The following is a 23979-nucleotide window of genomic DNA, read 5'->3' as shown; positions in this document are numbered from 1 at the left end:
AGGACTGGGGCCAGGGCTCCTCTGGATGGGGTGGTCAGGGAAAGGCTCTCTGAGGGAATGACATTTGACAAAAGATGGGAGTGAAGTGGGGGAGCAAGAATTGCCTGAGAAGAGCATTCCAGGAGCAAGAGCAGTAAGTGATGTCCTGAGGTGGGGGCCCGCCCGGGTCAGAAGGAAGAGAAATGAGGAGAACGTCCTGCTGCTTCAGGTTCCCGCACCTCCCTGTCTGTTCCTGGCATTGAAAGGGTAATGAGAATAATGGCAAACACACAGCATCTATAATGCAATTCAGATATTAGCTCATTTAATGAAGCTTATGAGGTGAGACCCATACTCCCTCCAGTTTATGTGGAACCTGAGCACAGGACTCCCCAGCCAGGGAGTGGCCGAGTCAGGATGAGAAACCAGGTGGTGGCTCGGAGGCCATTCTCTCAGACACTGATTGCTAGGACATGAAATATCTTCTCTGCCCCACCCCTCCTGCACTGCTAGCTGCCCTTCAATGGTGTCTTGTGTTCCTATCTGACCCCATGGCCCTTGTTTGGAATCCTGAGACTCTGAGAAATTACCAAAATGAAGGCCCTTATTTCCATACAGGCGTTCCAGTGCACTTCATCTCTGAAGTGTTGCCCACATCTCTTAAGTAGGGAGAAGGTTTTGGAGAGAGGTTCTGAAATGCTGATCAGTAAACTGCAGACTTGTTAGCAATACAGGTTCCAGGGCCCTGGACCCACTGAATCAAATGTTTAAGGATGGGGCCCAAGAATCTTCGTTTTTCCTCGGCACAGTCAAGTTTTACACTCAGAGTATTAGAACGTGTTCTAACTCTAATCATCAACAGCCAGGGCCCAGCTGGTGATGAAATACCCTTTGGAATGGACAAATAGGGTGAAAGTTTGCAGAAGGGATGAAGGGCCCAAACTCCAAGGCTAGGGTCCAGGGGCCGAAGCAGGGATGTCTGGCAAGAGAAAGATAAGATGTCAGACCTAGAGGTTCCCAGGATGCAGATTTAGACACAGTGAGCGGGGCACGAACTCAGTTTGTCCCACTGACTCACAAGTTTGGGATTAGGTCCTAGACTCATGGCTCGAACTGAATTATCTGACTGGGACTCAGGTTATCTTGGGCAGCACTGCCAATGGCAGGGCTGACTCCCAGGGTATTAGACTAGAACTTCTAAAACCCTCATCTCCAAGACCTAATCTTCAGGAGAGAGTTGGGGGCCACCCCACCAGGGAAGAGGGCTCAGCGTTGGAGACGCCAGCCGGCATGATGGATCTGGGAAGGAACAAGAGTCAGGGGCAAGCCCTAGCAGAATGTGCATTTCCTTTTTTCTCAGGCGATCAGTTCTGTTCTCAAGCCAATTTCTTTATGAGCAATCACTCTGCTCATTTTGCTCTTAAGCATGTTTCTCAGTTCCTTCCCAAAATGTTGTGCGTATTTATTAATTTGCTGAGCAAAACGGTCTGTCACAGTTTGGAGAACCTAATTTGTTTGTGAACATTTTGGTCACTTACTTCCCTTTCTCTCTACTATGAAAGAAAAAAAGTCTTGATATTCACATATTTCATTAGGATAAGCAGATTTGCAGAATTCAAAGAATATGTACATACATTGCGAAGGAATTCAGGATATGGGGAAGCACATTAAGAGATTGCATGATGGGTCGGCCCAGTGGCACAGCAGTTAAGTGTGCACGCTCCGCTTCTCAGCGGCCCGGGGTTCGCAGGTTCGGATCCCAGGTGCAGACATGGCACCGCTTGGCAAAAGCCATGCTGTGGCAGGCGTCCCACGTATAAAGTAGAGGAAGATGGGCACGGATATTAGCTCAGGGCCAGTCTTCCTCAGCAAAAAGAGGAGGATTGGCAGTAGTTAGCTCAGGGCTAATCTTCCTCCAAAAAGAAAAAAAAAAAAGAGATTGCATGATTCCATGGACACACTGACTGAGAAGTCCAGCTGAGAAGTTTCTTAGTCAGTACGAGTTTACAGATTTTGATGGTCCATGGGGAGTGCTGTCAGAAAGACTAGAGTTTGAGTCCTGGTCTGGTCACCTGGCACACTATTGTGACTCCCTAAGTCTCCCTGCCCTCTTCTACAAAGTGGAAGAAATAAGAATACCCAACCCTTCTTGTGTGCATTAAACAATATATGTCTTGGAAACATGGTCAGCACTCAATAAATGGTAGTAAGTATTACTGCACTCTAGTATTAGGGGAATATTTCTATTGACCATTATGGTTCTCAAACTCCAGTCTGGATTAGAATCACCCGGAGGCTTGTTGAAACACAGCTTGGTGGGCCCCCAGAGTTTCAAGTTCAGGGGGTCTGGGATCAGGCCCAGGAATTTGCTCTTCTAACAAGTTCCCAGGTGATGCTGACGCTTCGATTCAAGACCACACTCCCAGAAGGCAATATAGACATCACTTGTTCCTAAGAGGTGTCTGTACTCACAGGAAAGATACCAGATACCAGAATCTGAAGAAAGGACTCAGTCCTCAATAATCCTTTCTTTCCTTGCACTATTTCTTTGATGCACGCTCTCATTCTGAGACTGTGATGAAGTTGCTCCTTTGTGAATTCTTTTGTTTTTTTTTTTCTCTTTTTAAAGATTGGCACCTGGGCTAACAACTGTTGCCAATCTTTTTTTTTTTTTTTCCTGCTTTATCCCCCTGTACACAGTTGTATATCTTAGCTGCACGTCCTTCTAGTTGTGGGATGTGGGACGCCACCTCAATGTGGCCTGACGAGCAGTGCCATGTCCGCGCCCAGGATCCAAACCCTGGGCCGCTGCAGCGGAGCGCGCAAACTTAACCACCTGGCCACGGAGCCAGCCCCTGTGAATTCTTCCTCACTCCATTCTGAGGCTAGATGTGATGGGGCAGTGAAAGAGATCTTCCAGGAGAAAATACGCTTTTAGCAAGCTCTGCTACGAGGCGGTGGAGTATCATGGAAAGAGTGCTGGAATTCGGCTCCATCACTCACCCGCTCCCTACCCCTTAATCTGCTGTGTTTTCTTCATAGGAATTTTCGCAATATGAAATTACATTACTTAGTGTTTTGTATTTTTATTGGCTTTCTCTCCTAATAGAATATAAACGTCTTGAGTGCAGGGACTTTTTCTGTTGCATCCACTGTTTTGTTCTAGAGCCTGGATCAGTGATTTGATGCATGGTAAATGCTCAATATACATCCAATGAATGAATCAATGAACAGAAATGCACATCAAGCCCCTGCCGCATTGTGCCCTTCAAAACCTGCTTCCATCATTAATATTAATAATAACGTGTCCCGTCATGTTCCAGGCACCATGTTGGGTCCTTTTCATAGATTATTTCATTTAATCTTTCAACAACCCTTCAAGGGAGGGTATTATTACCCCTGTATTGGAGATGTGGAAACAGAAACTCACCAAGGTTCATGAACTTGGTCAAGGTCATTCATACTTATTCATTACATCAAGTGTATTCTCTCGCCAACAAACTGTCTTCCCTTCGTGTCTTTAATTTCTTAGAACTGGGATTTAGGGTCCACATTCTCTTAGTACTAGATTTGTCTTCCCTTTAGCCTGCTCAACAATGGTCACATTTGGGCTTATACACTTGAGTAAGTCATTCCCTTCTGGGTCTTCAGTCTGCTTTTTGTTGACCTCCAGGTCAGCTCCTGCCCTCACAAAAGATTTCAGCAACTTTCCCCCTGATTTCTGTTCCTCTGAATCCTCTGCCTCATCCCCAGACAACTTCTACACTCTTCTCAAAGGGTCTCTCATATTCAAACCCCTCACTCAGCATAGCTTGCCTCCTTCTGGACTAGCCTGGTGGCATAGCGGTTACATTCGTACGTTCCACCTCGGCGGCCCCTGGTTTGCCAGTTCGAATCCTGGGTGTGGACCTACACACTGCTTGTCAAGCCATGGTGTGGTAAGAGTCTCACATATAAAGTAGAGGAAGATGGGCACAGATGTTAGCTTAGGGCAGTCTTCCTCAGCAAAAAGAGAAGGATGGGTGGCAGATGTTACCTCAGGGCTAGTCTTCCTCAAAACAAAAAAAGAATATAGAAAACAAATGGATTGAGTCACCCCAATTTCTTTCCTCTTTACCTCTAAACCCATCTAACAGAGGAATCATCCTTCCAGCTTTGTCTGTCAGAGGAAAAAGGCTCCCTCCTCTAAAGCCAGCCCTCCCCGGGGACCACACAATCAGGGACTCCTTTTTGCTTCAGCATCTTCAACCTCTCTCCAGAGAATTCTTCCCCTTGGGCTACAAATATGTTCAAATGTTCCTTGATTTGGGGTTCCAAATCATTTTCCTCAGTTTGATCTGCCCACCTCTTCAAGCAACACCTTTGGCCTCTGCCTTCCCTTTAACTCAGACTTCCTTTTTTTTTTCCTGAGGAAGATTCGCCCTGAGTTGATATCTGTTGCCAATCTTCCTCTTTTTGCTTAAGATTGTCACTGAGCTAACATCTGTGCCACCCTCCTCTATTTTATGTGGGACATCATTACAGTGTGGCTTGACAAGCACTGCTAGGTCTGTGTCAGGGATCCAAACCCACAAATCCCAGGCCACCAAAGCAGAGCATGCAAACTTAACCACTATACCACCAGGCCGGCCCCAACTCAGATTTCTTGAGAAAGCAATATGCCCTGAATGTCCTCAGCTTTCATTCTGTCAGTATAATTCATTCATTTAAAAATATTTCTCTAGAGCCTACTACTATTCAAGACCATGGGACACATAGTGAACAAAACAGAGACCTCTGGCTTTGTGGAGCTTGCACGCTGGCAGGCCCCTCCCCCGCCTCTGCTGAAACTGTTACTACTGAGCTTCCCAATGAACAATGGCTTTTTCCAGTCCTCGGGCTTCTGGTCTTCTGGCATTATTTGCATTGGTGACAACTTCCTCATTTTATCATCCTCAGCCCGCACTTCTCTCTCTTCACCTGCGCCTACTCCATTTATGCTAGTTCCTCCTCTCACACATACTGGAATGTTCTCCAAGGTTCTGTGTTTGGTTCTCACCAGACTCCTCCTGCTCTGCCTGAGAGACCGTATTTGCAGCCACAGCTCCAGCTATCGTCTGCATGCTAATAATTCCCAATCTGCAGCGAATGGTCTCACCTTCTCTCCTAGTGCCACACATGTGAGGTAACTACATATCCAAGGGGCGCTTCCACCATAACCTGTCAGACGGTGATTTTAACTCTTTCTCCGCTGTCACAAACTCCTTTCTCTCTCAAGATGAATGGTACCATCACTCAGTTTCCTGCAGCTGCCATAACAAAGTACCATAAGCCTGGTGGTTTAAAACAAGAGAAATTTATTCTCTCACAGTTCAGGAAGCCGGAAGTCCAAAATCCAAGTGTCAGCAGGGTTGGTTCCTTCTGTAGAGCTCTAAGGGAAAATCTGTTCCACGGCTCTCTCCTAGCTTCTGGCAATTTCCAGCAATCCTTGGCATTCCTTGGATCGCGGCTGCATCTTGCCAGTCTCTGCCTCCATCATCACATGGCCATCTTTGCTCTGTGTGTCTGTGCTGCTTCTCCTCTTCTTACAAGGACACCAGTCATACAGGATTAGGGCTCACCCTCAGCCAGTATGATCTCATCTTACTTTGATTACATCTACAAAGATCCCATTTCCAAATAAGGTCACATTTACAGGGACCCAGGGTTTGAACTTCCACATATCTTTCGAGGGGACACAATTAAACATATAATACTCACCTACTTTTTCGAGCTAGAAATAGAGAAATCATCCCTGATTTCCCTCCTCTGCTCTTTTCTCATCTAATCCATCATCAAGTTCTTCTGAATTTCCAGTAGAGACGCCTCTCGTCCGGCCACTCTTCGTGTGTTCTTCCTCCTCACTCAGGTCCACCCTCCACGCAGCTGCCAAGAGCAGCCTGTGTTACTCGGCTGTTTTAAAATGGCTGATGCCCCATTGCCTAGAGGACAAGTCCAGATGTGAGTTTGACACAAGGCCCTTAACTCAGGCTCCTCTCCAGCTTATTTTCTGCCTTTTCTTTCCACGGCTCCCAGCCTTAGCCACACAGAACTAGACATTCCTCGAATGTATTACAACATTCTACCACTTCTTCCCAAGACCCTTTCTCAGGCTGTCTTCAAACTTTTACCATGAAATTTGCCATGTCGTAGAGTAATCACATATTTGTCTACACGTGTCTCCCCCAGGAACACCCCCAGCCACCAATTCCTGATTATGGTGTGAGCCTCTCTCACTCATCTTTATTTACCTGGGGATTGGTATATTTCTTAGCAGTCACAGGTATCTGTTGAATCAAGTGGACCTTGGTTCTAGTCGTGGTTCTACCACTGCCTTTGGCCTTGGACAAATGGCTTCACTTCCCTGGTGCTCAGCTTCCTCATTTGTAAGTGTAGGGCATCTGTAAGATCTGTTTTCACAGCAATGTTCTGCAATTGCCCTGACCTTTGTGTGCTGGGCTGCATGTCCTAAGAGAGCTTCTCTCTTTTTATGGTCAGGAACAATCAAACCAATTGCAGAAGAGTCTGGCCATGCCACTGAACCAGCATTTTTCCTGAAACTCCTTTGCAAATAATTTTTCAGCAAAAGGCTCAGCTAGGGCGTAAGCCTCTTGGCGAGGTCCCAAGACATGACAGGAGAACAAGCACAGTGACTTGCTCTATGATGTCCTGGGAGCTTAGAGGATTTCTGCATTAACAAGAGAGACAGAAGGGAGCCTTCTGCCCACCAGGTAGCTCATGTTAGAATCATAAAATCTGAGGATTGCAAGAGACCTTCAAGGTCATCTGATGCTTAACTCTCCCATATGCGTTCATAGTACACATGTGGTTTAAGGAAATCGATAAGATTCGCTCCACTAATGTTGAAGAGAATGAACCAAGGTCTGTAGATGTTTCTCATCATCATAGGAGGAGCCACTGTTAGGACTCAAGTTCAAGAGTCTTGCCTCTGTTTTATGCTCAAAGCCACTATGTGTAAGGGAACAACTAAATTTTACCCTAGTTGAATAAATAACTTATTTAAGAAATTGTTCATTAAGCTGTTTAAGTGGACACCTCTGACAGACCGTTGCTTTGTGCATTTCATTGCAATCACAGTGCGATTTATAGTCTGTTCCTGGGAACCTGGCTCTCACATGACATGCACCAAAAAGGAAACAAACAAGAAATTTTAATATACCAAGCCCAAGGCAACAATGTCAACTTTTTAAATGTCTCAGAAAAAAAATAATAACAACTGCTTGCTAAGAACAATTATAAACATTAAATTGCTGGAGAGACCCATGTTTGCGCCTTACATGACAGTCAGACCGGGAATGCTGTTGTCAGTTAGGGAGCTGTGTTTCTGGTGCTGAAAGACAAGGACTTTGTTTTGGCTTCGGGAATTTTATTGTTGAAGAGAATGCTGCAGGCATGTGTGGAATGTCACATTCCACCCAGGGAAGAAATCCTCAGTTTAGGATACTTTTCATCAATATGAGCTTCCAGTTAATTAACGTAACAAATCTTTTTTTTGCTGTTGGGCCACATTATCTGAGTTGATAGAGATTTTCGATTTGTAAGGGCCTCCAAAGAGGATGATCATTGGGATAACATTTGCAAAAATAAAATCTAACATTCAGAATTAATGAGGAAGCATTGAACCCCAGTAACAAGGCAATGTGTGGCAGCCATTCAGAAGTGTTTGCTACCATCTGCTGGCCAGAATGGAAAACTACAGGCAACATTGGGGAGCCCACCGTGGAGGTGTCACCCTGGGAGGCGAGGGAACATGTGGTACCTAAGTAAATAGGAACTGACTGGTCTTCAAGCGACAATGATGCAAATCCTGGGGGCCGAAGGACCTAAATAAAGGGAGTGGTCTATTTAAAGGTAAAAGTATGAAGGTAGACTTTCCTCAGTTGATTCAAATGGCCAAAACGAGGAATTCTTTATAATTTCTTAATTTTTCTGTGGTTATCTTTGAAGTCTGAAACTTTGGCTTAAAAGCTTAATATAAATACAGAAATTCTAGGTGATGGAACAAGAGATTCCAAGGTTCTAGAGGAACATGGGGTAAGATATATAGTAACCTCTCTGGGCCTCGGTTGTCTCATTTGTAAAACCAAAAATTACTAACCTCTCATCAAGCTCTTAGTCTATCTGGGTCTTCTTATCCTCCCTGGGCAAAAACAGCAATACCACTGGCTCCTGCTGGCTGGGTCATTAGAAAGACCAGCAGGGGGTCAGCCCCGTGGTATAGCAGTTAAGTTTGTGCGCTCCACTTCAGGGGCCTGGGGTTTGCCATTTTGGATCCCAGGCGTGGACCTACACACCACTCATCAAGCCAGGCTGTGGCAGGCGTCCCACATATAAAGTAGAGGAAGATGGGCACAGATGTTAACTCAGGGCCAGTCTTCCTCAGCAAAAAGAGGAGGATTGGCAGCAGATGTTAGCTCAGGTCTAATCTTCCTCAAAAAAAAAAAAGAAAGACCAGCAGGGTGACTAGGCCAGATGCTGCTTCTCAGATTCGAACTGAAGTTCAAAGGCACAATGCCTTTGGCTTAGATCAACTTTGAAAATAGCCATTTCCTTGAAGGTCAGTGATTAGGCTGAAAGCAAAAGCAAAGTGGAGAGGTCTGTGCAATCCCATAAGAGAGGAACTGGACAGCTTGATCCTCTCCTGCCCACTGAGGATGGCTTCCAGCTCTCTTGGCATTCCACGTCACTGTCAGCACCACCATGATCTATGCTTATCCTAGCAGGATTAACAAACTCCTCTGAGAACTGGAGGAAGAAGAGAGAGGTGGTCACACACATACACACGATGGTTATGGTTGGTAATTATTTTTCTATATAGTAAAGCTTATTAAAAATTACAATGACCCATGAAAATTCACATGGCACACATCTTAGAACCTAGATTTGGTTGCCTGCCCCTCATCTTATGGCCCCAAGACTTCTGGCTGAACAGGAAATCTTATGATTTTTGTTTCCTTCAACAATTACTTTCACCTCTGGCCTGGAATACCGACCATGCGCCAGGCCATGGCCGAAGCCCTGGGACTCTTCAGCAGTGAGTAACATAGTTCCCACCCTCACGGAGCACACAGTCTATCAGAGACAGAGACATAAAGCAGAAATTACAAGGGCAATGAGGATTAAGACAGAGGAGCGCAGGGTGTTCTGTGTGACCAGGGACCTGTGTCTCTTTCTCCTTTGTGCCTGCCCATATCACTGTTCCCTTTGACTATGAGCTCCTCGAAATCCTGGATGACTCCTAGTGCAGTGCTCCAACTCATTGCCACCTGAGAATAGACAAACCTTCCTTCTCCAGGCCATCCATCCAGAGGCCAAAATGGCCCATTTGGGTAGGAGATGACAGTTAAGAAAAGGTGAAACCCTGCATTCCTGATAACAGAAATAACCCTGGGACTGACTGGGAGTTGCAAAAGCATTAATCCCATGACATAAGAATTAGATCAGGTAAGTTCCCTTATCTGATAAATGAACCGATTCAGATTTCTTGTGAGAGTAGAGACATGACAGGTGTGACGGTTTTCAGAGTTAAAAAAGCAGAAATGAACATTATTATTGATAATATAGTAAAAAGCTCTCATGATCAATCATGTCACAGATGACTTAAATCTTTTCAAAATTGAGCCCATTTTAAAAAGTACCTCTCTTCCTAATCCTAAAATTGCTACCGGTAATTTTTGCCACCATCTCAGGAAATCTCATGCATTGTTAGAGTTTTAAAAATTTTTTGACAGGTGCTAATAATTGAAGAGATTCTAAATGGTCTTTTTGAAATGACTTGTTTCCTAGCATCCCCAAATTCAGAAGGAGTCCCAGTATATCAAATATCTTTGCTGTGACGACGCAAGAACTCTAAATCAGTGGGTTACCGGAATAAGGATTGCCAAGGTGAGAGAGCATATGGACTCACCCTATCGTGAATTTGCTAACCAACTTCCTGACCTCTGTCCAGTCTTTGTGCTGCTGTGAAACAGCTGATCCATTCTTACTGGGTCAATGCCATTAATGGGTCAATGCCGCCGATATTATCTCGCTTATTTGCCCACTGGGTTTTTTAAATAGGTGAGTATGATACAAACATGGGCGTCTCCAGTGACCTAAGAATCAAGAGTTTACTTTCACATGAAACTTTTCGGAGATTTATCTGTAGAGAGCTTTGCAAGTGTATTGTGTAATTAAGAAACAGGAGATGTAATCTGTGGTAGAATTTCATAAAGAAGTGTAATCAGAATTTCATTGCTAAAGCTCCCCTCTAATGGGTAGGTAAGAGTATTAACTGACTAATCGGGAAAATTATTTAATACATGCAAAAACTTTTGTGAATTTTTTATTGAAATACTAAAAGCAATTATCGGGGAAATAGTAAAAAGAGTAGTCATGAAGTATTTTCTTTTCTCAATACTTGTATTGCAATTGAGTGCAGAATTGGGCATAAATGCATTACTTTCTTGCTTCTCTTGTGTTCCCTCCCTAGTATGGAAAGACCCTCTATGATAACTATCAGCGGGCCATGGCAAGGGCTGGGCTCGCCTCCCGGTGGACAAACATGGGCACTGGCAACGCAGCTACACTGGCCCCGCCTTCCACAGGTACTGTGCAGAGCAGATATTCTGACCCCCATTCAAAGCTCAGAGCTTGTGTTCAGACGTATCCAACACATTTTATAGAAACAGAACTTTGTCGACAGTATACAGAATACATTTCTTTTCTGATGGTCAGGTTCAACATCTCCCCCCACACACCTGTATCTATTTCCTTATTAGTGACTTTTAGCAAAGCTTTAACCACTTTTTTCATGATATGCTTGTGGATATGATGGCGATCACCAGTTTAGGCTTAGCTAGTAGGGAGCTGTGTCTCATCACAGTACAAATGTTGTATTTGTCCAAAACTCCACTGGTACCCAGCAGACTGCCTACCCCAAGGATGAGATCATTTCCTGGTGTTTTGCTTCCATAATATCATGGCTAGAGCCTTGTACCCAATCCTGAGCATCACATTTTACAGGTAGTGTAACAGCTACTTGTTTGTATTTTTAAGACAGAGGACAGGACACTGAGGGATGGAGTAGATACTATGCACAGCTTTACCTATACTGCTATTTCTGGTTCTTACAATAGCCCAGCAAAGTACAGATCATTACTCCCACTCCACAATGGAGGAAACTGAAGCTGGGAGAAGCTAGTATCTAGTATCTTCTCAGTGGCTGAGCTGTAATTCAAGCACATTGTCTTTAAGATAAATAATGGTTGAAACACCTGGAACCATTTACAGCAGAAGAGTCCTGGTCATTGTTTTCCAGTGTTAAAGGATGGTCATATCAAAGACCAGGATGTGTGTTCTTTGCTACCTTAAAGTGTAAAACCAGCTTGAAAGTGTGGAAATTGCAGTAAGGTAGATTTGACCCAACATTTAAAAATATTTTCCTTAGCTGTGTCCGGTCTGGCTGCTCTGTGAAAGGTGAGTTTCCTTGCAGTGTTTATGCCAGGTTGTTTTCTGCAGAGCACTTATCACAATTTGTAATTATTTTATGGATTTGTTAACTTGGTTATTGCCTATTTCTCCACTACACTCTTAAGTCTCAAAAGGACAAAGTCCTTTCTGCTTGTTCCACATTGCATTCCCAGAATTTACAAGCCTGTTATATAATAAATATTTGTTGAGTTAATAAGTAAAGGGTTGCTGAAATTGATTGAAGGTTGGGTTTCAATGACTGTAGAAGGAATCCTAATTCTATCAGTCTTCAGCTTGAGAGGGAAACACCACTTGAAGCTCCTGGACCATCAAGTTTTGCCTTCCCAAGATGGGGAAGGCATCCTGAGACCATCTGGGGCATCTCTCCCAGGGGCATCGGCCTCCTTTCCAGTAAAGACTCCTGGACTCTTTCTGGAGCAGATACTGTAGCCTCAAGTCTCACTCAATGAGAGTGAGCCCATATGGCTCCAAGTTCTTTTTTGGGGGGCAACTCTAAGATCCCTTTCCTTTCCAAAGAATTTTTTTCTTCTGAGCATTTTTCTCTGAAATTGGGATCCCTTGCTTTAGCAAATAGTTGTTTCTCACCAAGCCTTGTAATTGTTCTAGTTATTTCTCACTAGCATCACCTTCCCTTTTATCAAGCTGACACATCAGCTATTTAATTATGAGCTGGACTGTTTTAGAACAATTGGGATACCTTGATTGGGATATCAGCCCTTTCCCAGACTTACACAATTGGTGTATTGCCCGGACAATCATACTTCACCTAGACAAGTTTCATAGCCTGGCTTGCCTGACTGAGGATCTGTCAGGAAGTGTTTGGCTTGTGGTCAGCAACCAGGAAGAGCCATATCCAATCAGGCTCTCAATGGACTCCTCCTTGGCATTCAGTTGTATTCATTCAGATCACAAACTGCCTCTGTGGTTCAGTAAAAAATATATCTGGTCTTTAGCCTCAGTTCCTGGCACAGCTGCAACAGCCCATGGAATTTCCTAAGTGATAGGAATGTCTTTGTTACGCTAATGAGGTAGCTCAGGGTGGGCTGCTGCAGAGCTTTAGGATGGGGACTGGTCACCAAAAAGACCAAGCCGGCAATTAGAGAGTTGGAACTTTCTACTGCCTGACCTCCGGGGGGCTGGAGAGTGGGGTTGGCCACGTGGCCAGGGGTTTATTCAATCATGCCTCATAATGAAACCCCAATAAATAGACACCGAGGCTTGGGGGAGCTTCCTGGTTGGTGTACAAATCAATGTACCAGGAGGCTGATGTGCTCTGACTCCACAGGGAAAGGGCATGGAAGCTCCAGGTTCAGGACCCTCCCAGAACTTGCCCTGTATGTATCCTTTATTATAAAACTGTAATCGTAAGTATAGCACTTTCCTGAGTTCTGTGAGTTGTTCTGGAGAATTATTGAACTTGAGTTGGGGCATGGGAACTCCTGAATTTGCAGAGGGCTGGTGAGAAGTGGCGGGGGTCTGGCACCTGAAGTCGAGGCAGTCTTGCGGAGGTTGAGCCCTTAAAACTGTGGAGTCTGATGCTAACTCTGGCAGGTCGGCATCAGAACGGAACTGCAGTCCACCCACTTGGGGTGGAAACAGAGCACCCTCCTTCCAGGGCCTTCGCTCTACCATTTATGTATATATGTCAGAGGTCATTGGGGATTTGGGGATGCTACGAGATGCTATTATGATCGGGTACCCACAGATCCCATATCCAGCCACACGCATACCTCCTGTGAAGTTCCCAAGAAAAAGAGATATATATGCAAGGAACCATGGCACACAGAATTCTACATTTTGATTAGCTGGGCTAGTGTCCATAACTGCTAATTCAAGGTTCTCCGGAAGAACATGCTAGAGCATGTGGTTTAAACTTGAAGCCTGAAATAGACCTCTCTCTTGCCTAAGTCTCAGTCTTAACACTAGCCAGATGCAATTGTAACACCAGTGATTTGAATAAAAGGAGGAAGAAAAAGGGAGCAAGAGAGGAGGGAGGGAAGAAGGAAGAAACGAAGAGAAAAAAAGGACTGAGCCTGCCCTTTACCCACAGTGACTCTGCCCACTGTTAACCTAGTAAATGTAGAGAGTGAGGAAAGGAGAGAGTGGTAAAGAAAGGGATTGAGACAACCTTTTCTCCCAGAGGGCTCTACACACAATAGACACATTGATTCCACCACAGATCTGTGGCCACCAACCACACCTGGGCCCCTAATACTACCTATCAATCTTAATATGTTTCTCTAGACCGGAGGTTCTCAACCAAGGGTGACTTTGACCCCCAGGGAAGATTTGGCAATGTCTGAAGACGTTTTTGGTTGTCACACCTTGGGAGGTGCTCACATCATCTAATGGGTAGAGGCTAGGGAAGCGGCCTCTCCTACAGTGCACAGGGCAGCCCCGTACAACAAAGAATTTTCCATTCCAAAATGTCAATAATGTTGAGAAAACCTATTCCAGTCAACGTAATCTCCTAGTTTCTCTAATTGTTTCCAATGTTCTTCACTCTCCTCAGACTTTCAACCCCTAACCCCTTTACTCTCAGCAGAGAAAATGGACCAATCAAAGGGAAACTCCTTTAGCTTCCCACCACCAAACCCAACAACTTACCTGCATCTACACCCATCCTAGCCTGTGTCCATTATGTTACCGCCTATTAAGGGCCAACTCTTCCATGCATGCTCTGGTCCCCTATTCTGACACCAATGGGGGTACTGAGGTATAACTCTGATGCTGACCACCAGGGTTAGCTCAGACCCCACAGGTTATGGCACAGTCCCCAACAAGTCTGCCTTTTCTTCAGATGCCAGCCACACTTCAGGGGCCCCAGGCCATTCTTCTGACCTACTGGCTACTCCCTACATGGCAACTGACAGAAATCCAACTCGATCTAGTTTAAGTAACAAAAAGTGAGCGGGAGAGATTTATTAACTCACAAAACTAGGAAGTCTAGGGGTAGGCTGCTTTCACGCACAGTAGGGTCCAGGGGTTAAGTGATGTTCTCAAGATACTGTCTCTTTCTTAGGCACTGTCCATGAGGCGGCAGGGATTGCCACTGACTCTCTAGGCTTACATTTTTCACACAGTCAGAAATCTTAGTATAAAGAGAATGCACCATTTCTGAAAAAGCAGAGGGCTTCATTTCATGGTCATTCCTAAACCGTCTTGCTGTGCCCAAGAGGATGCCATCCTCTTATTTGCCAGGTTGAGTGGTGGGATTGGCCCTTCGCAAACCATGTGGGTTAAGAATGGGGGGGAGTTGGTCCCCCCTTAGAATGCACTTGAGTCCTGTAAAATATGCGGGGCTCATATATGTTTAATAAACCTCCAACTCCTGATTCCTTTGAGGACTCCTAGTGAGACATCATTGTGGGAGAGGCTGTATTGCTGCTTGACAGCGGGGACTACTAATACAGAGAACCTATGACAACCTAGATCCCTAATCATTGGCACCTACACAATATATGGGTTTTGTGGGTGCCCATGGGTTATCTCAGGATGGGGCAGAGAACCCATGGAAAAGATTGGACCTCCTGGTAAATGGGAGGATGGCAGCTGGGAGCATTTGGGAGATTACTATAAAGGTGTTCTCACAGACTGGTAAACACCAGGACATCCCAGTTACATAAAATGTACACTATGTTGCTGAGAAATCAGCCTGTGTATGTGTTTGGGCAAAGGAAGCAAAAAGAAAATATCATTTGTACCCTTTAAAGAAATATCCCCAATAGTTTTCAATATTCAGCTTCAGTTTCTGTCTACCTTGTACAAAGGTGATTACATTATATATAAAGAAAGGATTCTGAATACGTACTAGAGGGAGGAGGAGAAAAAGAACAGACCAAAGGAAATGAGAAGATTGAGCACTTTGCAATCTAAGATGTTGAAATCTCCCGGGCACAGTATGGGACGGTGCCCAGGCCTTATGAAAAGTCTTAAATATAAACGCCTTAAGGCCTTAAGATGTTTACACCTGTTACCTCCCAACCTCCAGAGCAAAGATTTGGCTAATCAGAGAGACATTTAATAAGCCTTAGACACAGAGTGATCTCGTGTTTACGTGGCACATCACGTACGTTCTGACAGCACGGATGGGGCGTGCGGAGGACGTCAAGCGAGGCCCTCCTCTGAAGAAGGAGGTAGCTGTCCTTGCTGGATGAGGAACGTAGATTTTATAGTGAAAAATGTGACAATAGAGACAGCTGGTATAGCCTGTTCCAATCTTTTAACGGTATAGATGGACATGAATTATCTTTTTTATTCTGAAATATTTTCAAACTTACTGAAAAGTTGCGAGAATAGTACAGAGAACTCCCGTGTGCCCTTTACGCAGATCATCAATAGTGACTCTGTCACATGTGCCTTGTCATTCTCTGTCCCTACTCCCCCTTCTACGTGTGTATATTTTTCTGTGAAGCATTTGAGAGTAGATTGACTATATCGTGCCCCTTAAATCTTCAGTGTGTATTTCCTGAAAACAAAGCTATTCTCTCTATTCTCTTACTAAGCATAACACGGTTATCAAATTCAGGAAATTTAATATTTAATATTAATAGAATATTGTTACCTAAACCACAGTCCATATCCCAGTTTTGCCAGTTGTCTCAGCAATGCCTTTTCTAGCGATGTTTTTTCCTGGCGCGGGTTCCATCCAGGATGCATACTGCATTTAGTCTCCATGGCTCTCTATTCCTCTTTCATCTGGACCGTGTCCTCAGCCTTTCTTTGTCTGTCGAGACATGAACAGTTTTTAAGAATAAGGGCCATTTATTTTATAGAATGTCCCTCAATTTGGATGTGTCTGATGTTTCCTCATAATTCATTTCAGGTTATGCATTTTGGCAGGAATACTACGTGAGAGCTGTTGTGTCCTCCTCAGGGTGTCACCATCGGAGGCATTCAGTGTCCGTTTCCCCCTCAATGGAAACATTAACTTTGACCACTTGGTTAAGGTGTTGTCCAGTTTGTCTCCTGTACAGATTTTTGATCTTGTACTTAATAATTTGTAGAGAGCTACTCTGAGACTCTGTAAATATTCTATTCCTCATCAAACTTTACCGTCTTCCCAATCTCTTGAAGTCTTTAACGGCCTTCTTTGAGCTTTATGTAGATTAATGGGGTTCTCAAAATATTAGGAAAATATTTGAAGAAGCAAGTAACAGTCATTTCATAAATATTTGACATATTAGCTGGGACTGAGCATAGCCAAACCAATCTCGGAGTCCACTGGGGGAGGAGAAGAGCTCATGTCATAGGCTGGGTGACAGTTCAGTTGCTGGAGAAATGGCATCCATGTGTGGAGCTGACCATCCTCTCCAGAATGTTCTCTGAGGAGCCAGAGAGATAATATACAGCTTCTTCTATCTGATTCTCTTAAAACTGTGAAACCTTAGTTAGTCATACTTTTGTTGGAAAGGGAAAAAAAGAAAAAAGTGCATATCAGGACTTTCTGGGAAAAAATCTAATTCTAGGGTATATCGGGGGTCTGCACATTTTGCTCAATGCCCTCTGCCATTTTTGTGCCTGGAATACTTTCTGTGGAGGATAATATTCAAAAATCGTTCCTGTACTCAGCATGGTATGAAACCCCATACATACATTTCAGAAAAATCTTCAACAAGAGAAATTTTTTTTAGGAAGAAGTTTTCAAGGTGTAGTCACCCATTACCAAAAAGTTTTTCAAAGCAGAACATACTCCTCTCTAGGCCCCCCGTCAAAGCAGATTTTGTAGCCTGTATAAGGCATTCCCTTTCCAGAAGGTTTTGCTGAATCTCATGAAGTATTTGCCGTAGAAGCTCAGATTTTCCGTAAGGCCTGTGTAGCTGGGAATCCTCCTCTTTTGCTTTGAAGATATAAACTGCTCTATAGTTTCAGATTAACTTTCAAGAACGTTAAACATGCCTTGCCCACTCTTCTTGTCTCTCTTCCTCCCTCTCAGGACTTAAAACAGGTACCACCCAGGCCAATGGTCAGATTCCCCAGGCTGCACATTCTGTGAGCACTGTTCTCAACGAAGCAGACAGACAAGTTGACACGCCTAAGGTAAGAACAGAGAGCAGCTGACACGGCTCTGTCAGACTGTCACCTGTGAGCCCACGTTCTAAACCATTGGAACACTGCTAATCACTGCTCTTTTAAAAAAAGAAAATACAGTTCCAACAACTAAGAAGGCACTGTAATTTCATTTAGATAATTGTTTTATTTTTTTTTTCTGTCTTAAGGTGACATAGGCTAGAGTGGAAAGTTAGAATCAACTATGACCACACTGCTTCAGGAAAATGTAGGAATTTTTTTTTAATGCTGTGGATTGGTAAATAGTTTTAACCTAGCTACATTTATTTCGACGGAGTGATTTTCTTGGTTGAGTCAAGTGGTTTCAGCACTCTCTGAAAGTGGCACCTGAGTTTTAAGCCCTTGGGATTTTTACTTATTTTTTCTGAACAAGAGCAATCAGTTAGTAGGAAGCCCTATGTTAAATGCTAACTGGGCCCCAAACCAGATTGGAAGATACTAAAAGGGTTCCATTATAACATGTGCATCTTATATTATTCTGTTATTGTTCTACACACATCCTCAGGGAAAGGGGAAGGAAAACACATTTTTAAAATAATAACCAAGGGGCTGGCTCAGTGCTGTAGTGGTTAAGTTTGCGTGCTCTGCCTCAGTTGCCCAGGGTTCATAGGTTCAGATCCCGGGCATGGACCTACACACCACTCATCAAGCCATGCTCTGGAGGCATCCTACATATAAAATAGAGGAAGACTGGCACAGATGTTAGCTCAGCAACAATCTTCCTCAAGCAAAAAGAGAAAGATTGGCAACAGATGTCAGCTCAGGGCCAGTCTTCCTCAACAAGGAAAAGAAAAATCAAACTGGTATAATATTCCTCATAACTTTTTTCTCACTAGAGGAGATTAATGAAGAGTCATTTAAATATATCTAAATATTGCAGCTAAAAAGGATCGTTTAGTTGGTGTTCCAATAGGTAACATCTAAATGACTATACAAGTTCCATTTAATATTTCCCATGTGTGATTCAAAGCAACTTTAAATAACTATACCTTCAGTAATTTTTTACTTCATTCATGCCTTCATTTTGTCCATCAGCCAGTGGTGGAAACAATTTAGTCTTGTATTTATTGGACTTCTTATAATCTTTGACAACCATTGCAGACCTTTAAAAGTTGTTTCTCTATTATTTTCGTTTTCTTCTCAAGTCTGATGATCTCCTCACACAGTATGCTTTCAGCTATTATAATTTCCATGATTTCTATAATGCCAACTGAAAAGAAACCTTTTAAAATGCTAAAAGCAATAAAAGGATCCCAGAATAGAAATCACTTAACTGTGTGTGAACACCAATTCCCAAACTGCCTGTTCAGAAATTAAAAAAAAAAAAAAATACATCACCAGTTAATTAGCTTATCATGCTAAGCAAATAAACTAAATAGAATAGAAACTCAATCATAAGGCACCTTGTTAGGAAAAAAAACTTCTAAATTTAATCTTTAGTGGTGAGAGGTTATTAAGCAAAGAAAGAAAGAAAATGAAAGCCTGATAAAATGTAAATTGCAATGATAATTATCACTAAAACAGAGGGATTCAATTCAGCTGCCTGAAACTCCTGGGGAAGTTGCATTATAGAGATATAATTTATTATTATCTGTTCCACTGTTGGCAGAAGAACTGTGCTTCTGTCAACCTTTGACCAAGTTTGGCGTTCTGGTTTCTACCAAGAACACAGGCATCAGATTTTATTCCTCAGAACCCACTCACACATTTATCTCATTTGATCTCATCATAACCTTGAGACATAAATAATAATAGGGCTTATGATGTCTGTATAATACCTGATTAGCCAGCCAACTTTCACACAGTTAAGCAAAGGTAAATCTAAGGCTATAGACCAGGTGTGCAGATTCCTGGTCCACCCCCTGCCTCCCTAAAAGCCCGTGAAGCCAAAGGGAATGAAGCATATAATTACGCCTTCCTGGAGCCCACAGTCTTGGGAAAAGGCACCTTTGTTCTCAGCCTGCAAGCAAGGAAGCACTGACACCAGAGAAGGCAGACGATTCTTTGCCAGGAGGGAGATCCTTTGTCCTCAGGTTTGCACAAAGGTTAGCTGTAGCCTAGAGAAAACCATTTCCAATTTCTTTTTCCTCTCCATCTTCTTTGTGTTAAAGTAGGACATTTCAGCCAGGAGATTTGGGGAAGGTCTGGGGATCACCCCTGTGCCACTGAGAGTATGGTACAGGAGCATAACAATTTTACTGGCCACCTGCTCCTGACAACTGAGCTTCCCAACCAGCTCAACTCAGACCAAGAAAAATGTTAGGGCTACATGTGCCCTGGCCCCTGTGGCTTGTCCTGAGAACCAAGGCCTGAGTGGGACCGCCAGGAGAGCCATTTTGCTTCCATTTTGAGTTGCCTTAGGCTGACTGTAGGGTGGGTGAAGACTGAGGTAAGCCCACAACTAGCTAAGCTCTATACCACTAAAGCTCTGTCAACGACAGCAGTAACGCCTGTGTAAGGCGGTTCCGAGGAGGAAGACGTGTAATCTAAACATCCTAAACACCTCGTTGAATAGGGCAAAGTCTTCCATGTACAGAAGACGTCGGAGATTAGCACCAGGTAATACCGTTAAATAATAATGTCATTATTGGCAATAATGTTAAAGGCCACGTGGAGTCGTTCTATCCCAGAGCGAAGATGACCTAGCTCATGAACACCTGCAGTCTCAGGGACTGAGGGATTGGGGCTCCCCCCACCCCCGGGGGCAGGCGCTGCCTAAAGCAGTGAGATCTTATGCATCAGTGGAAGTGTCAACCCCCAAGGTGGCTGTGTTGTCAAGAATAATGCTGTTGTTGCTTTCTTGAAGGACAAGAAGCCAGCCCTTAGTAACCACGACCCAGGAACGCCCAGGGCCCAGCACCTCCCGAAGTCCAGCCTGCCCCCGCCGCCTCCGGTGCGACGGTCCTCAGACACCAGCAGCAGCCCGGTGATGCCCGCCAAGGGCGCGGCCGGCGGCCTCCCGCCCCTGCTCGACGACTCCCTGCCGCCGCCCCCGCCGCCGCCGCCCCTGGAGGACGACGAGCTCCCCCCGCCGCCCCCCGATTTTGACGAAGCGCCCCCGAACTTCGTGCCTCCCCCGCCGCCGTGGGATGCGGGGGCTTCCTTGCCGCCGCCGCCGCCGCCCCCGCCCGCCTTCGCCCCCGAAGCCACGAAGCCGTCCCCCGTTGTCGCCAAAAGGCCTCCGGTTCCCCCAAAGAGGCAGGAGAACCCAGCGCCGGCCAGCGGGGGAGGGGGCGGCGAGCAGGATTTCATGTCGGATCTGATGAAAGCTCTGCAGAAAAAGAGGGGCAACGTGGCCTAGGGAACGGGCGCGCGCCCCTCTAACCTCAAGTGCGTCTCCGCGGCTCTATTTTCGTGGCGTCTTGTTCATTCTCGGTAAAATATTGAAGTGTTCAGACTAGAAATGATGCAAAACGGCTCACTGTTGCTGCAGTACATTCATAGCCATTAACCTAGCGCCGAATTTAGAATATTTGCCTAAACGGACATATCTTTCCTATGTATTTCCTCTTAATGGAATTTATCTTTCCTCCCAAGTTAACTAAAATGATGTATGTTCATTTTATGATGTTCAGAAGCATCAAATTAATAAAAGTCAAAAAAATTTCCTGAAGACGGTATTTTTAGAAATAGCGGTGTATGTAGTGTGATGTCAACACTATTTCATAATATACTTGACGTTTTAAAAATAGGTTTCAAAATCCAACGACGTCTAAAGTCTTGTTGATCTTGACATAGTTTCCATTTCCACCTCCACGACCTTCACAATTTTCAGAAAAATCAAGAGAGGAAAAAGAAAAAAACAGGAGAGGCAGAGGGAATTCAGTTTTTTTGAAAATGGTCGCTCCATTGGTTGAGGTCCTGGACACAACGCTGCTCTGTTTTTGCTTTTCTAAAGGTTGAATAACATAGTAATTGGGGGGGAAAGTTATTTAGATAGTTTTTGGAGTCTCTGCTATTTTACTGCTCTAAGTATGCTATAAATAAAAAGTCAGAGATAGGAAAAGGCAATTGTACATATTCTTCAACCTGCAATGTTTTCCCTCAGATAAATTTAATGCTCAATTTTAATAATCAATTTACCTTAATTTCCTGTTACCCTTCTCTCTTCTCTTTCTAGTTGGCTTCTGAGAGTCCTTTTAGATTTTCTTAGTTTTATTTCCATAGTTTTTTCTTCTTTTTAATTGTAAAACACTTCAAAATCTTCTTAAAGTGGGTAGAAAATAAATAACTAATGCATTATTTTCTGCTTAAAGAAGATGATTAATCTGATATTTTAATATTTGGAAAAAAGTAAGCCCTAAATTGACATTTAAAACAAAAAAGTCGATTCAGATTTTAAAACCAAAATATTTAGTAACTAAAACTGGTAAGGTGCTCTAAATTTTTCCTAAGCGTGTGCCTAAAATAGGATAGAAGGTAAATGATTTATATTCAATCTCTCATGCATAGGAACTCTTTCCCATTTGTTTGTGTTTTATGATGTTCTTTGATGTCGGATGCAGTAAAAACATAGCTTTTCTGAGACCTGACCGAAGCCTGGTCGTTATGCGGAACTCTGGGACAACACAGGAAAGGTGTTAATGGCATAATTTTGTTAGAGACTGATTTGGACATTTAGGGCTGAGGAGGAGAGGTAAAACAAAGGGGCCACACGAGGTTGTCCAGGTTGCTCTAACCTGACCTCTGATAGTGAACCAATCATATAGGGTTCAGGACAAAAGATCCCTCACAAGGATTATCTGGATCTTACTTACCTTGATCAAAATTACCACTTGATTTGCAGATCAGGAAATGCATTAAGTACTTGAGAAGAATAATTTAGAACCCAGTACCACTATAATCCAAATAGTGGTATAGCCAACCCTTGGCTGAGTTTATTTCTGCGTATAAAACCTTAATGGCACTTCCTGGCCCTATGTAGAGAAGGAAGCTACCGAAGAAAATTAACTGATTTTGTGGTCAGAATACTGATACCATTTTAGTGTGGAGCAAAGGGTTGAATGCACTTTGTTTCCATTCCTTGTTTGCCTATGTGATGGGTCCAATTTGATCTCTCTTGTACGAATATCCAAGAGGAAATCCAGTATTAAGGCCTCTTTGGTCAGGAATCTTACAAATCTGGGCTGCTTTTGCCTAATCTTGGGGGGAGAGTTTGCTTTCAACAGGCCCAGGCACCAGATCAGGAGCTCTGTGCAATTTTCACTCAAGTGGCACAGAATCTCCGTGTCTTGCAGAAAGGTCTTCACGCACACTGCCTATACATGAGCGACACTACTTACGTCAGCCCTGAAAAGGCTCCAGAATTTGTTCTCCTTTTATGAAAAGTTTAGTCACAAATACAGATGTGGGGGAAGTACAGACCCTGGGGAGGAGTCAGGGAGAAGGAGTATGGGATTAAGATAGTAATCCTATATTGTAATTCATAAAGACGACAAAATTTCTTGCATAATGTTGCCATCAGGGCAAAGACCCAGGTAACAGAATAATTGCAATTAAAACCACAGGCTCTGATCAAGTTTACAGAAAACAGCATTTAACCTGCCACATGACGGAATCTGATAGAAGATTTTACAGCAGATCTCAAAAGGGGAAATGAACATTTAAGCTTCCACTATGTGTTTTACATATTTTATTTGATCATAGGAACAATGGCTGTTATGATACTGAAATTATCAAATTCAATGATAATCGAGCCTTTAACATTTGTTGAGACTTCTTTTATGGCTTGTTTCATGGTCGGTTTTTATAAACGACCCATGTATGCTTGTGTACAATGTACTATACTTGTTTAGAACAAGCTTGCTAAGCACGTTGCTCAAATCTTCCATAGTCTAATATCTAATATCTAGTCTGCTTGAGTCATCAGTTATTAAGAAGGATGTGTTAAAATCTCTTTCGAGGGGCCAGCCCAGTGGCATGGTGGTTAAGTATGGCCGTTCCACTTCGGCAGCCCCGGTTTGCGGGTTCAGATCCCAGGCTCACACCTGTGCCACTCATCAGCCATGCCATGGTGGCGTCCCACAGATAAAATAGAGGAAGATTGGCACAGATGTTAGCTCAAGGAGAGTCTTCTTCAGCAAAACAAAAGAAAAAGAAAAGAAAAAGAAAAAGAAAAAAAAATCTCCTTTGAGATCGGTCAATATCTTTTAATTTTTCTGGCAACTTGTGCTTTACATATTGTCACTTTATTAAGCATGAACAAATTTATTTATATATTTTCCTGGTGAGTTGAACCATATATCCCTGTGTAATGCTTTTTGCTTGTTTATATTCATACAGATACGCCATCTTTTTTCAGTTATTTGCCTAAAAAATCTTTCTGTTCACTTACTTTCAAACTTTCTGTGTCATTGCATTCTAGGTTTGCCACTCGTAGGTGGCACGTCAGTGGGTTTTGTTGTGTTTATAGTCCAGCAC

General features: G+C 43.6%; 1 protein-coding gene across 1 annotated transcript in view; it reads left to right on the top strand.

Annotated features, from left to right (window-relative positions):
- Window positions 1–23531, top strand: part of APBB1IP (amyloid beta precursor protein binding family B member 1 interacting protein) — a 104235-nt gene extending 80704 nt beyond the window's left edge. Inside the window, exons 12-15 of the mRNA XM_046680122.1 lie at window positions 9805–9903; window positions 10490–10604; window positions 17426–17529; window positions 20366–23531. Of these exons, the coding sequence (XP_046536078.1) occupies window positions 9805–9903; window positions 10490–10604; window positions 17426–17529; window positions 20366–20860 (813 nt within the window). The 3' untranslated portion in view covers window positions 20861–23531. The remainder of the gene's footprint in view (window positions 1–9804; window positions 9904–10489; window positions 10605–17425; window positions 17530–20365) is intronic.
- The last annotated feature ends 448 nt before the right edge of the window (window positions 23532–23979 follow it).

Source organism: Equus quagga, chromosome 12 (genome assembly GCF_021613505.1).
Source record: "Equus quagga isolate Etosha38 chromosome 12, UCLA_HA_Equagga_1.0, whole genome shotgun sequence".
Lineage (NCBI taxonomy): Eukaryota > Metazoa > Chordata > Mammalia > Perissodactyla > Equidae > Equus > Equus quagga.
Note: the sequence above shows the minus strand (reverse complement) of the source record. Positions and strands in the feature narration are given on the sequence as shown.